The sequence below is a fragment of the Nestor notabilis genome, unplaced genomic scaffold (genome assembly GCF_000696875.1).
Source record: "Nestor notabilis isolate BGI_N333 unplaced genomic scaffold, ASM69687v1 scaffold17707, whole genome shotgun sequence".
Lineage (NCBI taxonomy): Eukaryota > Metazoa > Chordata > Aves > Psittaciformes > Psittacidae > Nestor > Nestor notabilis.
This window is the reverse complement of record NW_009937116.1, coordinates 1-17125: the sequence shown is the minus strand read 5'-3', so window position 1 is coordinate 17125 and position 17125 is coordinate 1. Positions and strand designations below refer to the sequence as shown.

At 35.7% G+C, this 17125-nt stretch overlaps 1 protein-coding gene across 1 annotated transcript; it reads right to left on the bottom strand.

The window, feature by feature from the left end:
* Positions 1-256: 256 nt before the first annotated feature.
* On the bottom strand, positions 257-17005 carry LOC104408932 (ankyrin repeat domain-containing protein 32-like; the record flags this gene model as incomplete). Its single annotated transcript, XM_010018675.1, has 10 exons — positions 257-422; positions 1127-1264; positions 2676-2842; positions 3413-3571; positions 7096-7149; positions 8510-8641; positions 12337-12499; positions 14636-14879; positions 16662-16737; positions 16892-17005. Coding segments are annotated over 10 exons (1413 nt in total), but the record flags the coding sequence as incomplete, so codon positions are not given.
* Positions 17006-17125: the final 120 nt, after the last annotated feature.

Genomic DNA, 17125 nt, shown 5'->3' with positions numbered 1-17125 from the left:
GTAAGGGCATGTGAACATCTGAATGCAGCCAACAAGCTACTCATGATTCGTTTCTTCTCTACAGATCAATATGAGAATCTTATGGATCAATTCATTTCCTTTAGTGGAGCAAAAACCAGCATGCTTCACAACAAAAGGCAGCTATAACAAGCAGCTGTGATACTTACATATAATTCCTCACAAAAGAATGGACAAAGGAACGCCTTTTAAAAAAATGTCAGTCTTCATTATTTTAAAGCATAAAATTCATACTCACATCATTTTTTCTGTTCAATTCTCTATGGGAAAGTATGACCCAATCTGCTAAAATATTTATGTTTTTGGTAAAAAGCACTGAGGTTTCACTTCCCAGCCAAAAGGTCTTTAGAAGAACTGTCTGTGGCCTGACTTGCTGATGCTGTGAACTGGTCCCTTCAACCAAACTGGGAAAAAAAAAAAAAAAGTGGAAAAACCTAAATCTTTATGCTGCTTTGATTATTGTAGTTACCAGACAGAAGCGCTGTCTTCTGTCAAAACACACACAGGTTTGGCAATTTTTAAGTGTGGAAAGATCAGACACAATTTCTGATGGATGAATAGTAAGTAAAATAATGATTACTATTACAGTCAGACTGAAGGAATTCTAATATTGTGCTAATACTACATAAAGTAAAGGCTGTCTTTACTGTATAAAGGTAGAGCAAAACCAAGACTTGTTTTATACTTGATAAACTAAGGAAAGATAATTGTCTCACTGGCAAAAGATAAAGGTTAACTGAATAAGAAAAGAAAAAATTAGTATGTTCAAAATGCTGCTTGTCTACCTTAAAGAATGAATACCAAAGCATTGCAAAGGTAAAAGTACAGCCTCAGGAGCAAAATGAAATGCTTACTGAAACTTGCAATATAGTGAAATAATACGTTGGTAAAAGTTAGAGACCTTAAGTCATGATAATGAAAAAACCTATACAAATTACAATAAGCATATTAAGAATTGAAAAATACAAAAAGAAATACTAAACTGTCATCTTCATAGAACATTATCTCATCAGAAATATACAAAAATCAGGATGCAACCTGCTGCAGATACAGAAATGCATATGAAATTGCGAAAAGTAATAAGAACGTATTATCCTATAAAACCTACCTTTTTGTCAGATACTCTACTTCAGATTTTACTAACTCAAAGAAAAACTTCAATAATCTTTTGTGAACTATCCTCTGTTCACCTCCTCCCCCTGAAACTGGGACTGCATGACAAATGGTTTTGCAATAAAGGCAAGACCTGAAAAACAAACACCAAAAATCCATTTGTATGACAGGAATCATAGTCTGATCTATCTGCTAAAATTGACTTTTGACAATTCTGACAAGGAAATATCTTGCTCCCTAGCAACACTCATAATTTTAAAGCCTAACTTTCTGGCTTTAAAGCTGAAAAAAAAAACCCCCCAACAAAAAAAGAAAGGTTTGTGACTGGCAACTTTTCGTTGTAGCTTAAGATTTTTTTACTATAGTCTAAACTATTACAGTCTAAATAATATAACTGTATTTAATTATTCTGTCTCTACCTGAGGTACTGCACAATTACTGAACTTAAGAGGATTTCTTTAAAATCTTTTAATTACAAGGTAGTCTGGTAATATTTTATACACTGTAACAGCCTACAAAGGTTAGTTCAGATAACAGTTTACACATACTATTTGACAGGACTAGTTTCACAGTTTGCGATCAAGTCTAACGATCACCATGATGGAGATAATTTTGAAGTCAAGTGTGAACACATTTTTTTGGCTACTGGAACACATTTATTTGAGTACTGGAACCACCAGGTAAACAACTACCAGGTATTCATATTCTGCAAGTACTAAAAGATAAAATAGTTAATCTAAGAGATAAATTCTACTCCATTGCATGTGACATGTTCCTCATAAAAACTAATAAATGTCCAATTACAGTGATTCAATGCCCTTCAAGACCATAGACATGCTTACAATCACACACATTCATACATCTGTAATCACGGTTGCATCAAAATATTAGTTTTTGCTTAACATTTTATGACAGTAAGAAGAAGAGGTACCATTTCCCTTCCAAATGTACAAAAGAATTACTTTCTATTGATGTCAATCACAAAAAGTGAGTTCTCAAGCTAGATATACAATCTACCTGAACAGCTCCCATGTACTGACCAAGTCTTGTATCTGTCAATGTATAGGATATAATCAGACTTCCTGAACAAGATGGTAAAGTTTATGATTAAAATAAAAATAAAACATGAAGCTTCATATTTGGTAAGGTAAGACTGGAACTTGCTTTGTAACTGCAGCTGTTATGTGCGTGTGTATATATATATATACACACATACATAAACACCAGAACAGCAGTAATACATAAATTACTATAATTCATGGAAAGCTTAAAATAAAATAAGTAAGTTTTTAAAAAGGAAGGAGGATGAGAAAATGTACTTTTCCTTTTCAAAAAAAACCCCTCTCTGCCTCTGAGCTAACACTTGCTGAACTATGAAGTGAAAGGTCCAGAATTCAGTTACAATTCTAGACCTTCACATTCTGTTAATTTTTCCTGGTGAAAATGTAACTTTAATACAATAGAATTTCAACTCTCCTTCCCCATCCCAGATTTTTAAGTAAGATAACAACTATTGCACACAACACCTCATTAATCTTTCTTACCTTACAAGCATCTCTATCAAGGACCATGTGCCCTTCTTACAGACAGGACACTGAAGAAGTTCCAAATAATACTTTAACATAGATGGGGACTTCCAAGGGGGATCATGTTGGAGAACAAGGTACAAAACGTGATGAAGCTTAGCATAAAATAATGCATCAGTATTTCCCTGTAATAGAATGTGAAAATATTATTGGCTCCATACTGGCCAATGATCCCCATTCACTAAGAGTTTATATATTTCCTTTATTTCTTACAATCCCAGGTGACCGAATTTAACCAGTGAAGTAATACGCAATTTAATGCATAACTGCAGCAGCAAAATTCTGACTTTACAAAAAAAAGGAAAGGAAGAAAGAGAGCTTGCTCTAGTGTTATATTCCAGCTGAGCGTATCACTGCCTAGAACAAACCTTCTTCTCAATTATGTTCTCTATATGTGGCCTACTAGGTTAAAAAAGAAAGTCACAGAAGTGCTGTTTCTAAAAGCAACAAAAAACATTATGGGACAATTATTCCACAATTTTAGAGCACTACATTCATACAGTTTGCAAATAAATAATAATTTAAAAGAAATCCTTAAGTATTAAATTCTTTCCTTTTTAACACACATTGATGAACACAAAGTGAAGGGTAAATACATCGCTAAAAAACCCACTAAATACTGTATCAGAAGCAAAGATTGTAGTACTTCAATTTCGTGCTTTAATATTTATAACACTTTAGTCTTCATCTCTCACCAATAAGACATATCGTAGAAGAGACTGAATAAGTTGCACAGGAGGTGTAGAGTACTTTTGACTAGCAGCAAGTTCTGTGATTACATCAGGAAACAAATACTCTTCAACTAATCCCTCAAGTATATACCATGTCCCTCTGGATGGGTCAGTGTTTTTAACCTAGGAATGAGATAACTTTGTAAGTAAAAGAACAACTTAATAAAAACAAACAAAACCAAAACCAACAACAAACAAAAACACCTTACAAGAACTAACAGGAAACTTCTATGGAAAATGTTGGTAATACAATAAAACAGGGAGAAGATTATAAAGTAAATCAGAAATACCACATATTCCCTGATCCAATAAGTTGTTGTCATGTAGAATGGCCTTTGCTCTTACTGAACTAGGCTTTCATTGAAAAGACAGTAGGTTCCAGAACGTGCTTCTCTTCTTAGAAAACCTGGATATATCTACCTTTTTTAAAAACAAAATAGAATTGACACATTCAATAACTTGTCTATAATATATTCTGGAAAGGTATGCAGAGGAGTGTTAGTATCTCCAAAAGTGCAGAGTACCTCCCACAGTATATGGCTGGAGCGCTAAGGTAACTAGTACCACTGAACAGCTTCTGAACAGCACTGAAGTTAGAGAAAAATGTAATATCATGAAATACATCATTTACGAGTACACATTATAAAACCATAAACCATGTATCTGTTTATCTCCCTAGTTTTCCTATTCCCATTTAGCAAGTCAGAGAAGCAGCTAATGCTACAGATAGCACAGGCATTGATCCTGGTGGATTTCAAAGCTCTGAAGACCATCATAGAGCTCTGAAGACCATCTTAATGGCATAGGCCTTCTTATTCTCTGCCACTCATGACACCGAAACACTTAACTCTGCAAGCTTTCAGGGGACCCAGAAGGGTCTAATGGCTTTCATGAAATGCTGTTATCTGCCCTGCAATTTCCCTGTTATTGTCTGTACTTTCAGCTCTCCAAACCTTTATTTCCACAGATTAATGACAGGGAAGAGTAGCTATTGAGTATCTCAGCTACATTGTTATTTACCTATTTCCTCCAGCCAGGTATTACTATTTCTAGTCCAGGTTAAAGCTGAAGCCAAGATGTACACACCAGTCACAAACACGTTGCTAACAGAAGCACAGTTTTCCTCAGCCTGATAAATTTCTGTTTTGAAATCCAGCTATTTTGTTTGACCACACTGCCTGAAGCTCTGGTAAATTCCAAGAAACTGGGCTAGGAAATCACAACTCAGAGAAGCAGTCAGGAAGACCACTGATTGGACTGCTGGGAGTTAAAGTTATATAAATTTGTTGTTGCTTTTGACCCTGGTAACTTGTAGACTTTATGATCCCTGCCAAAAAACCTGGTGCCTAACGTACATTAAAGGTACTCAATACAACCCAACCAATTGTTTTAAAATTTAAATTAACATAGATTTTGAATCAAATTGTGGTTTTCAGGTCTGTGGAGTACACTGCTATTGGTGAGATTGTTTCCAAAAATGTTTCACTAATAAATTAAAAACATTAGGAGCTCAGGTCAAACCTGAAAAATCTTCTGAAGGAAATGATAATCTTAGTTAAGCATACGTAAACTCTCAGCAAATGAGCTCCACCTTAGCACAAGACATTTAGTTTTTCTACAAATGTTTAATTTCTCAGTTTCCTAATGTATGCCATTGTTACATTAACAATAAATAAAGCTGCTCATCTAGACAATTTTCTTTTAATCAAGTCTTTGTGCATCTGGCATTTGCAGCTCACATTTATTTCAATTTTCTTGTTCATATATGCACTATTAAAATCTTCACATTATTTCCCGTTGGCAATAATGGTTACATTCATACTTTTGTAATGTTAATGATATGCAAACAGCACATCTAAAGAGCAATCATAAACTATTTAATAGCAGTCAAAGAACAACTTCTCTGTTGCCTGGATTTAAGATGTCTGAAGATGACTCAGTACGCTGTGCACATACAAGCATGTTACTACTGGCCTTCATCTCGTGGTTGTACCAGCAGGCGTCTTTTTATGTTGTGATTGAAACTTGTATCTCTTGAAAATTCTAGCACTAGAACAAACAGCAGCATCAATGCATTATTTGGAAAGTACACTGAGACAAAACTATTTTGGGAGAGTGTGAGGCCTTTTGCATTACATTCAAGTTAAGGAGGAACTGAAGAACCAGTTTTCAGTTTACTTGTATGGGGGAAGGAAAAAGGGTAGAAAACTGAGGTCATGAGCTTTATTCACTATCAGGAGACATCTGTTGTAGGGTCTTAATATTCAGTAAGCTGTACAAAGCTGCATTGGCTCACATTCTGGCTGATGAGGAACTAGCAGTTTCTTGTGAAGCACTTTGGGTACAACCATCAAAACTTTAGTAGAAACAAATAAAAAACACAGGTCCATAAAGAAGTCAGTTGTGGTTTATACAGCATAATGTGGAATCTTAGTTAAGCATACGTAAACTATTATTAAAAGCACAGAATAACAATTTCAATTTACATGTGTTAAGAAAGCTAAAGAGGTCTTTCCCCCATAAATTCAATAAACTAAACATCAACCTTAAATTTCAATAAAAATCTGTTCAGTTACAAATCTGTTCAGTAACAGAAATGCACACAGCATTCTGTCCATTAATGGCAGCACTGAATGACAACGGCATTTTAGTGCTCATGTTTTAAAAATATTTTTCTCTTCCCTTTCTTACTGTGTTAACAGAAAGAAATCAGATAAAAAGAGTTTATGTGAAGCCTGAGAGCTCATTTTGTCAGACTAGGACCTCATTATACATGACATAACTATTCATGTAGGACAGCTCATGAAGTTATCAAATCTTCATCTACCAAGAAACACAGGAATCTAACATATAAGTTTAAGTGTTTCCTATTTTAAATAACACAAGTTACCACTTAAAATACAGCTTTATATGAAAAGTATTTACTTAGATATAGCAAAGACTTAATAAAACCTGTTGCTGACCTGTACACCTGATTTATGGCATTTATTTGGCTTAATGGGAAGAAAAATGCAAAATTAACTCAATAGCACAAAAAACAGAAAAAGGATTTAAGTCAAAGTAACTGCGAAAACAGAACTGTAAAACATAATGTATTCTCCTTGCAATCTCTGCTTCAGTATACTTTGAAACCTGCATGATGATGTTTAAGGCTCATGCTGTAAAAGCTACTCTTTTTTTCTACTGTGAGACAACCTTCAGTTAAAGTCTGTCCCTACTAGCAAAACCAGGTGGGCACTGCAAAATGTTGTGAATACTTTCTCTTTACACTACTGCATAAATATAGCACTTGAACAACTTAAGATGCTCTAAATCATGTTAGGGCATTTTGCTGCTTCTAACATTAACAGGTAAGGTTCTCTTAACTAACAGGGTTAAAGAGTTTCTTTGTAATAAAGGGGACAGTACTGAAAGTGTTGTAAGAACAAGCAACATTAAACATGGCATCAACTAGGTTAGAAAAGACTTTTAAGATCATCAAGTCCATCATCCTAATGATGCTTTTTAACTCTTCAATAATTTTATTAGAGTTTTGGATTACAAATATTTTAAAATGTTTGATAGCTGATTTCTTACTGAAAATATATGTGCCTAATTTAATAATAAATTCAATATATGCAACATGACTTCTCTGTGACTGTACTTACCTCTGGGCCACACTTGTTCAGCTGGTCTTTTTGAGCAAACCTGTGCTTAACAGCCTGTATAAAGTTCCCAAAATGACAACTTTTGTTAAACACAGTTCAAGCAAAATATTCAACACAGAAATCTATTTCTATCTATCTTTTAAATATTTGGATGGCGAAGCTATGAAATAGTGAGTTAGTGACCCAAAAGGAAAATAATATGGTCATTTTTTCTACACATTTTTCCTGTTATTCTCTGGTTCTTGTTTATGGGGTTGCTTGGTAAGGTCAGTTTTAGTAGATTTGGTCCGCTTGACCACCTTAAAAAATATTAAGTGTTTTCAATTTTTCTGTGGCAAAATGCAAACTTTGGATTCCTCAAGTTGCCTAGATATGGCAGTACCTGTATAAACATGTTACTATTATTGCTGCATTTAGTTAATGGCCTAGTGATACGATCTTACTAATACATGTTACCAAAAAAGTCTTTTAAGAGAGATTGTCTTGAGGATTATGCTTACTCCATCTGCAGACGCAAAGATTTAACAGTTTGAGGGAAAGATAATCTGATAATAAATGCACTTGAGTGTAGTATACATGAAGAGTCAACAACACAGGTTTTAAAGGTCTGGAGGGCATAGTCATGATAAAATGTCTCTGAATAAAAGATGTATCATTTGAAGGTGTATAGATTTAAGCAGCATGAGCCTTCTATTTGTTAGTCTTGTGTTTAAACATTGTGTACATTGAGGAGTTAAAAATTATGATTCTTTTGCTAACTAAGAAGTTAATATACATAGAGTACCCGATTTTGCCATCACAAAATTACACTGTGCTTCAGCTAAGCAAGCTCTTAAAAAAAATACACCACCATTTGTATCACTGTAACTTACAGAAATAATATATCCTAACTCAAATTATTGTGTCTTTTTAGATACAAAATAGTGGGTTTAATTACTAATGCAGCATGTTTAGCAGAATTAGATATCTGACATTTAGACAAAGAAGTGCATTTAGCTCTCTCTTTTGCTTGTTATAAAAAACATTCATATTAATCAACAAAATACTTCCTCGAGAATATGGTTAGTTTTACATAGGTGCTAGTGCAATTTGGCTAAAGAACAGGAAAGTCCTAGAAAACCTGTAATCCATTTTGTTGAACAATATTGCTACTTATCTCACATATTACACCATGATTTCAAGTAGTCCACAATGTCTTTCACACACCCATACCTATCAATTATCACTACTAACTTATAATTCAACTAATGGTATATGTAGTAAATACGGGATTATAAAACATTGCAGGTTAAAAGGCATTATTACTATTTCAAAAGATGTAAAATACCTACTTTATTCACTCTGCACTGTAATGAAAGATAAATTTAATGGTATACATTTTATGCTAAGAAAGCATTAATTGCTTGCTACTTACTGCACCAAAATACATATGTTTTATAACAGCATTTTTCATTTCAGCAAGCTGCATGTTCGACATGATTTTGTCTCCTTCTTGTGCAGCCGGGAAATGGTCCATTCTAATATCGTTGGTGTTTTGTGTCTCATTCTGTGCAGAACAAAAAAATACTTTTAGTTTCAAAGCTAATGCTCTAAACTAGCTCTTATGTGCAAAGCCTTTCTACATATTCTATTATAAACCCTTGTCTATGCATGCTGATGTAATTGTTCAAGGTTTTACGTTATGTGCCATATAAACAGCTAGTGGTTTGGAAACAAACCACTGATGTTGTGGGAAGTTATAGCACAGTAATGATCAATGTCAGTTTCCCCAGAATTATTTTTCCTAACTGACTTTAACACTGACTCAGTCCCTGTGGCTGAAACAAGAGTTGTGTTTCCATAATGGATTCTTTTTTGGAACTTCTCAAAGAAGCCTGCAGATTTTTAATTATTTGAAAATGTAGTAAGGATTTTTTAAGACATTGTTTCATCAATTTGACTATGACCATGCATTCATTTGATAAAATAAATTTTTTTCAGTTCTTGCCTATAAGCCTGAGGTAAGCTAGTAATTTAAAATTTAAAGTTTGGGTTTGGTTTTTTTTTTTTCATTTGTTTGGTTGTTGTTGTGGGTTTTTTGTGGGCGGAGTTTTTTTGGTTTTTTTGGGTTTTTTTTTTAATGATATATTCTCTATGTCTACCTATTGTTTCCAGCTATCTCATCAGCACTGGAACAAGGATGTATCCCTCAAACTGGTTTCCAACTCATTCTGAAAAGACTCTCAGTAAAGCCCCTAGATAATTTTTGTAGTAAAAAATAACTATAAAAATATTTTAAAGTTATTTCAGGATATGAGGACAGTACATTTCAGTAAGAGTTTCAATGTATGCTTTTCATCAAAGATACACAGACTAAGAATAAAACACCATATTTGTTTTAGGCAAACACACATGTAACTACAAAACCAGCCTTCTCCTGCAGTGTGATGAGTTAAGAATGTAGATATAAGGGAAGCACTCCCCTTGGTCACAGTACTGATGAGAGGAGGTGTGGAAGACTTGGGGTAGCATGCCTTCTTATTCAAAGACCTACATCTGATGGGTGGATCAAGTATGAGAAATAAGGGAAATGACAGCAGGCAAAAAAACACAGTAGTGCACACAATGGCAAGATGCAAGTCATAAACAGTTTATACTTCTAAGTTTTCAAGATAAAGTTTCAAACACTGCATGTTTCATCCTGTTTTCAGATTTTCCCTTAAATTTAAGATTCACACCAATATATGTACCTCTCAATATATAATCCAAATGAGAAGTATTTGGCATGTGCCAAACTGCATTTCTAAAGAAATACTGAGTTTGTTGCACATTACAGGAGAATTAAGTATTTTTAGTAACTTGAAAAGATTAATAGCTTTTGATGAGCCAAATGAACTCTGATGCATTGATCTCTACCTCGTGGCACTTTCCTCACATGATTTTCAACATGCTTAGAAAAACACTCAATTTACAGTACCATCTTGGCAAAATTTGATTAATTCCAGCATGCATTCAACAAAGCATTTAAAGTCTCTTGTTTGAGATCAGCTCCCTAAAATCATGTGTTTTAATATCTTGAAACACCAAATTTGACACCCTGTAGGATCAGATCATTAATGGCAATCCCACAGAGCATTTTAACACTACAGAGTTATGAGGTTGAGATTCTAAGAACAGATACAGAAATATAAAGATGAAGCAAAGACTTGGTTCAAAAAGAAAAAAGATCACAGCAAGACTAGTCTGAACATCAGTGCAGTTACACTGAGAAAAAGAATATAATACTGTTATGCTGAATTCAGCATCTGAACATATATGTGGGTGTTTAGGGGAGGAAGAGGTGTATTTATATTTGCTAGAAGTAGCATTCAGATAGCAGGACTACAAATTTACAAAGTTGGAACATTCTAATGAATTAGTGCCAAGTACTTCTGGAAGGGAGAGAAAATGAGCATGTCCGTAACATTTTTTGATAAAGCATAATACATTTGGACAAGTGCTGTGATTTGATTGCCTATGTTTTATTCTTTCCCTTTTAAGAGACTTAGAGTCTTGGCAGTTTTCTGAGTTCTTTAGATGCATTTAAATAGAAAGCAATGCTCTCTTGGCCTCTGAGGTGAGTTACTTTAATGAAATCTAAGAAAGAAAGATGCGTGCAAGTTAATGGACTGGTTAAGATGGAAGCCTGGGAGGAATTCACGGTGCATAGCAAGAAACACTTTATTCTCAGAGATCAATAAAAGGAGAAGCAGACACAAAAATTTGACACTCGTTCCTCTATTAAATGTAAATGTCTCTCTTAGCTGAAAGGTGTAATAGAGAACAGTTTTCCTGAACAAGTTTCATTAAGAGTGTAAGCACTAGACTGAGATTCCATGTTGAGCTGTATTTTACTCAGCAGGTAAACATTAAGACCTTTCAACTTTTTTCTCACCCTTCCGATACAGCTTTACTGCTCATTAAAGAGCAAACTATATGCATTGATCTGAAGAATCCAAAGAATTTTCAAATAAGTAGGTTTCTCTGACTAGCAAACAGTTCTAGCTCCTACTTGCTTGCAAAGGTAGTATTTTCAATTAGCAGTTGACTAAAACCATCCCACAGTCTAAGGAACTGCCAGATTAAAAGAATCTTCTGAGGCCTCAGTATTTTGACCTGGAACTACTGAAAGAAGTTCTGAATAGTGCATCTGGTGAGCAAACACATATGAATCATGAGGCACCTCTCTCAGGGGAAATAGCAAGTTCTAATGAATTCCATACATACAGGAAAATTCACTCAACAGTGACATGTCCCCTCCAGGTTCAAGACAGAAAAATGAATGGGAAATAAGCCACTTTTTTTGCTCTGCCATGTCTTTTGCATCGCTGCAAATTTAACGCCTGATCCAACCTTGGAGATTAATGGTAAACCTAACACTCTGAACCAGTTGATATTGCACTGGGTTCTTCATCTGGCTTAGCCATACCAGCAAAAAAACTTCACCTCTCTGGAATGATGACTTTTAGTGTGGCTTCTCTCTTCAAATAAGGTCCATTCAGGACCTCATATCTTAATGGATGTGATGACGTACTGTCTCATGTTATAAAGTTATAGTTAGAGGGACTCTGGAGAATCATCTTCTATCAACTAAGAAATACAGAGCTTGCATTCTCGAGAATTTTGACTTCTGACTGACAGAGAATTTTTTTTCACAAACAGCAACAGGTTTTCTGACATGTGAGGACACAAAGTTGAATCTAGTGAACAAAGCAGGAGCCAAGGAAGAACATGAAGAGGAGGAAATAATATATTCTTCCTTGGTGTAATTTCCTCTGGTTGGCCAGTTCCCCAGGACCGTGCCTGAACACCTTCTGAGTATTGCCAACAATGGAGACTCCACAGCCTCTTCAAGCAACCTGTTCCAATGCTCCATCACCCTCATAATAAAAACCCAAGCGTTTCCTGACTTTCAGACAGAACCTCCTTTGCTTCAGTTTGTGCCCACTGCCTCTTGTCCTGTCACAGGGTACCACTGATGACAGCCTGGCTGTCTTCCCTCACTCTCCCTTCAGGTATTCATATCATTCATCAGCCTTCCTTCACCTTGGGTAAACAGTCCCAGAATCAGAACACCTTGTTACCTTGAACTAAATTGCAAAACATTCAGGCTGACCATTGTTAATACCATTAATATCGCATTAAATAATCAGGAAACATGACATAAATTGCTAACAGTGACAATAAAAAACTAATTTTAGTTATGTTGTTTAATTTACTTACCTCAAAAATGTAATGTCCTAGATATTGCACAGGGTAGTAATGATCTTCAGAGAGACATTTTTTGCTTTGCATAGGAAAAATTTTATTATTGACGAAAATATGAGTTATATTGTGCTCTGCATTTTGCGATGAACATATGGCTGCCTTTCCAGCTTGAAGAACTCTAAATAAACATATTTGGAAAGATGCTTACTGCATTATATTAATATCGCCTAAAGCTACATTCACAAACTAGTAGCATGCAATTAGAAGAGGAAAAGAGTTCTAGATGCATGGCACTGCCCAGCCTTCAGTAGGGCACTTAACAGCCTTCAGGAAAGGAAAGAACCCTTTTTTCCTTAGCATATTAATGCTATCAGTTATAATCAATGTACCTCCAACATAGCCATAGAAAGTTTTACCTGTGCATTTTTTCAAAGACCGAATTTGGTAACAGCAGCTATGATTTATTGCACTATATTCCTCACAATGATGGTAGTCTTTCAATTAAGTTTTGCAGTAAATTAAGTGGTTTACCAAAACCAAAACACTGCTTTTCTAACTGTAACATATTTACATAATGAAAATACGGTATTTTTGCTTCATTTTGGAGTTATTTAACAGCATTTGGGGTTGTCCTATATTGCACATAGCAAACAGGTTTGTCTTTGAGACACCATTACACAAAAGTTTCTCCAGAGTTGTACTGCTGCAAGTGTTTCTATTGTTTAGAGAAGATGAGACACAGAAAAAATAAAATAATAGAAAAAAAAATTAAAAAAAAAAAAAAAAAAGATGGTGGAAGAAATAAGGTCTCTTGACATGCTGGATATACGCAATCCAGGTATGTAAAAAGAAAATTATGCCAGTCTTGCACACTTACCCATCCAACAGCTAGGGACTAAAAGCAGGAAGGGCACAGGAGGAGGGAAAAAGGCAGAGTTTTTTTAAATGCTAGAGAAAAAACAGTATTTCCCCAAAGCTATAATGACTTTTATGACTGAAAACAGAACTTGCTGGAGATGAAAAGAAGTAACTACCTTTCAGTGGTTTCTGACCGAGTAAAAGGATCTCCATGTTGATACATAGGAAAAGAATTACCTCCACAAAACTGCCTGTTCACCTGTCTTGCTGATCTAGTTCCTGTTAATGGCTATCTCCATTGCGAACAGAGCTGTGCAACACATCATTTCAATAGTGTTATCATGAAGATTTGTATAAGCAGTTTTTGTGGAAAAAGAAACAGCATCTTTCACAAGTATAGCAGGATGAGTGCATCCTTCCGCTAGACAGCACTCTTCTGCTCAGCGAAGAAAATAGTGTACTTAGAATGTCTTCAGTTGGCAAAATCAAGAGACAGTATCTTCAGCTACACCTCACTTTGTCTTCATGAACAAGACAGATGGCACTCTGTGATGCAGCATACCATGATCAACTGGACAAACTGCACTTCCCTTCTTGCACCTTTATCTGTGGCATTCCCAGACCTAAGTATTTATAAATGAGATCTCTAGAGAGATGGAGAGTAGCACAGTATCTGCTCCTGCAATGAACACAAAGCTCTAAGACAGTGTACCAGAAGCCAATGTTACTTATTATGCTCTGTTTCAGTTCAACGTAGCATTCAAACCATGGAACCCTAACATGTAGGGAAGAGTAAGGGGTGGGGGGTGGTGGGGGAAAGCAGTCCTAGAATTCTTGCACTTCAGTTGTTTTCCTTTTCTCTGTTTCCTTTATGCTTCTGTCCTTTCCCTTCTGATCCATCTCTATTTACCTCTGTTTACATATCATAAACATCCATTACAGTACGGTCTTCAGACCTACCAGAAGCTGTTACATAGATGTGACACAGCAAACTATTAGGTCAGTCACAGTGTGGCCCACATCTGTCACACACAGTTCACAGCTGGCTCAGGTCACCCACCCAAGTGAAATTACTTATCCTGTTCTAGCTATTCTTTGAATGTAACATCCATATAAAATAAGCAATTATTCATAAAAAACATAAGCCTATTTATCTTGCCTCATGAAGAAAGTTTCTGTAAGCAATTTCCTTCAGACGCAAACATATGTGAATGCGTGTTATTTTTGACACTATACTGAAAGAAAGCGAGAAAAGCAGAGATGTTAAAGATTTGAAGTCATTTTATTATAAAAACTATGGAAGTGTATTAGTGTATATGTAGTGAAAACAATTCAGTTTAAAAAGCTGGAGCTTATTACGGACCAAATTAACTGGGATAGAAGAACAGAAATGTGCTCAACCATACAGTAACTGTTCCATCGTTCATTATTTAAGCTTTAAGACATATCCTCCTACCTTCTAATAGATGCCATTTGTTTATCACCTTCTTTTACAGGAAGGACAACTTTCCATCTGTGAAAGGCCCCTGGAGCACCAGAGCGTGTCAGTTCTTCGCGCCATCTTTTAGGTGCAGATTGCATTTGAGGTGAATAATGGGTGCCTTTTTCAATTTCATATCCCCATTCATACGTTGTTTCATCAAGCCATCTGCCACTTTCGGCACTATTAATTACGTACTCCTTAGTTAGTATCCACTTTCCTAAAGAGCAAATGAACAGTCAACCACAAAAGATTTTTTGTGCAGACAAATGGCAATCAATTGAAGATCTAATATAAAATTAACTTCAACCTTTCTTACACAAGTAAAAGCTGGAATTTTAAGTACCACTTCTAAAACTTCTTCCTACTACAAGAGTCCTCTTCACACTTCTTTTAAGGATACCCTTTTACCCTTCCTAGATAAAATACTTGTTCATCTCAAAAATCTGCAAATGGAATTTTTCAGCTTCCCGGACTTTGTTCTTAAGACTTCCAAAGAACCTTGCTTAACCCTTCGTTTTTTAATACTATTTGACACTTCTACGAATGTACTAGAATGTAGCAAAATGAGAAAATACTTGATCACCAATGATTAAAAAGAGGAACAAAGATCTTAGCATGTAAGCTCTTTCTTTTGTATACTCTTAATATTACTTGTACTGCGAGTGTAGTGAATACCAATGTTAGCGGAATACAGTTGTAGACTTTTGTCTTTCCCCTTTCTTCTTTTCACATCCTTTTCCTCTCATCCCTTGGCTCCACCTCCTCCGCCTCTCCTTTCATCTTCCACATGTATGCTTTTGATACGGTGCGTAATGATCTCCCCCTTTTTCTCTGTCTCTCTCTTCTTACAGGTTCAGGTCAAGAGCTGTGGTTAGTACCCTGCTCCTGTATTGAAACGCTATCTACAGAAGATACTGTAAGAAAAATTGACTTGAATTGTGTGAATCTAATTGGTTTCACGGAACAGCAGGTTTGACTAGCAGAATGTCTCAGTGCAGGAGCACAGATGGTACTTCTACATAACCTAGCATAGGTACCAGTAGACTCGCGACTGGAAAAGATATGCTGAGAGCTACCTGTATGTTAAAACCACTTTCAGTCAAAGTTTCCACCTCAAAACTTCTGCCAGTTAGGACTTGCATGAGGACAGGCATCCTGGTTAGTACTTCTGTTCACATCCAGGGAGTTCTAAATGAGTTTAAACATGATCTTTTACACTTGAAAAAAAATCTTCATCTTGGCAATGAAGACACTCCCCCTGCCTTAAAGGGCAACAGCAATGATTATGTGAAAATACCACCTCTTCCAGGAGTACTAGATGGTACTGGGAAAGATTTACAAGTATAGAAACATGACAGTTTCGCATTGCCTTGTGGCCACTGTACATGTTGCCTCCACTCAGTTCAAGAAAACATCTTGATGTTTTAAATTCCAAAAAGTAAGAAATTCTCATTCTACAGGCATTTTAGCTGCCTATGTATGGGACTTCAAATATCAGAGGCTTGTGTCAGAATGGAAAAAGCCTGGAATTTTCTCTTGCTACATAAACAGGAACATACAGTGACCTTTGTCAGTAAATGTTGTGTGTGAATTTGGTGTCGAAAACCCACATTGGCTACAGGTGGCCATACTCTCCCTGCCCCCTTCCCAAGCAATCTATTTTTAAGTGCTGATATCATTTGCCTATGACTTCATGATTAATCAATATATGTATTAGTTAGTATGTTAATATAGTAACAAATGTCTGGGAAAAATGCAGATCAAATAAAGGAAGATGGCAGGAATATAATTTAGGAAAAACTCCAAACCAAAAGTAAGTAAATAAGAACTTGAACATAATGCTATGTTAAAAATCAAGGTTAATGGAACAAGAAGAAGGGTTTGTAAGACCGTTCATTCCTGAAATGAAAGCAGGTAACTAGACACCTTTTAGGGGTCCTTTCCAATCCTGCATTATGGTGCTATGAAATACATGTTTTAAGGCAAACCTTTTACTCACCAGCAGAACAGGCCGCTAAGAACTTTTCACTCTTGCACAGCTTTTTTGCTATAAGATGTGTACAGTTCCTGTATTTCTAACAAAACAAAAACGAACATACTTGCATCACTGGGAACAGTTCAACTTCCTCGGTTATTTATACACAACTCTAAACTCCCGCATGGTCCTTTCTTTTAAGGCTTGTATTTTTATTTTCTGCGCTAACCAGCAGGTACTTTAGTGAACAATACCTTATTATCTATGAACACACAGTCCAGTTTGAACAGCCATTTGAGCAACGCCTTTTTCTCCCGTTTTTTAAATCCAGTGAATTGGATTATCCGCTTCTGCCCGGCACTTGCCATCTGTTGAAGAGTAAAGAGACGAAAAGGAAACATTAACACAGAAGATGCAAATCACGAAACGTTGCTAGGATCAAAAGGGGAAACTCGCCGCCAGGCTCGAACACGACCGGGAGGCGGGTC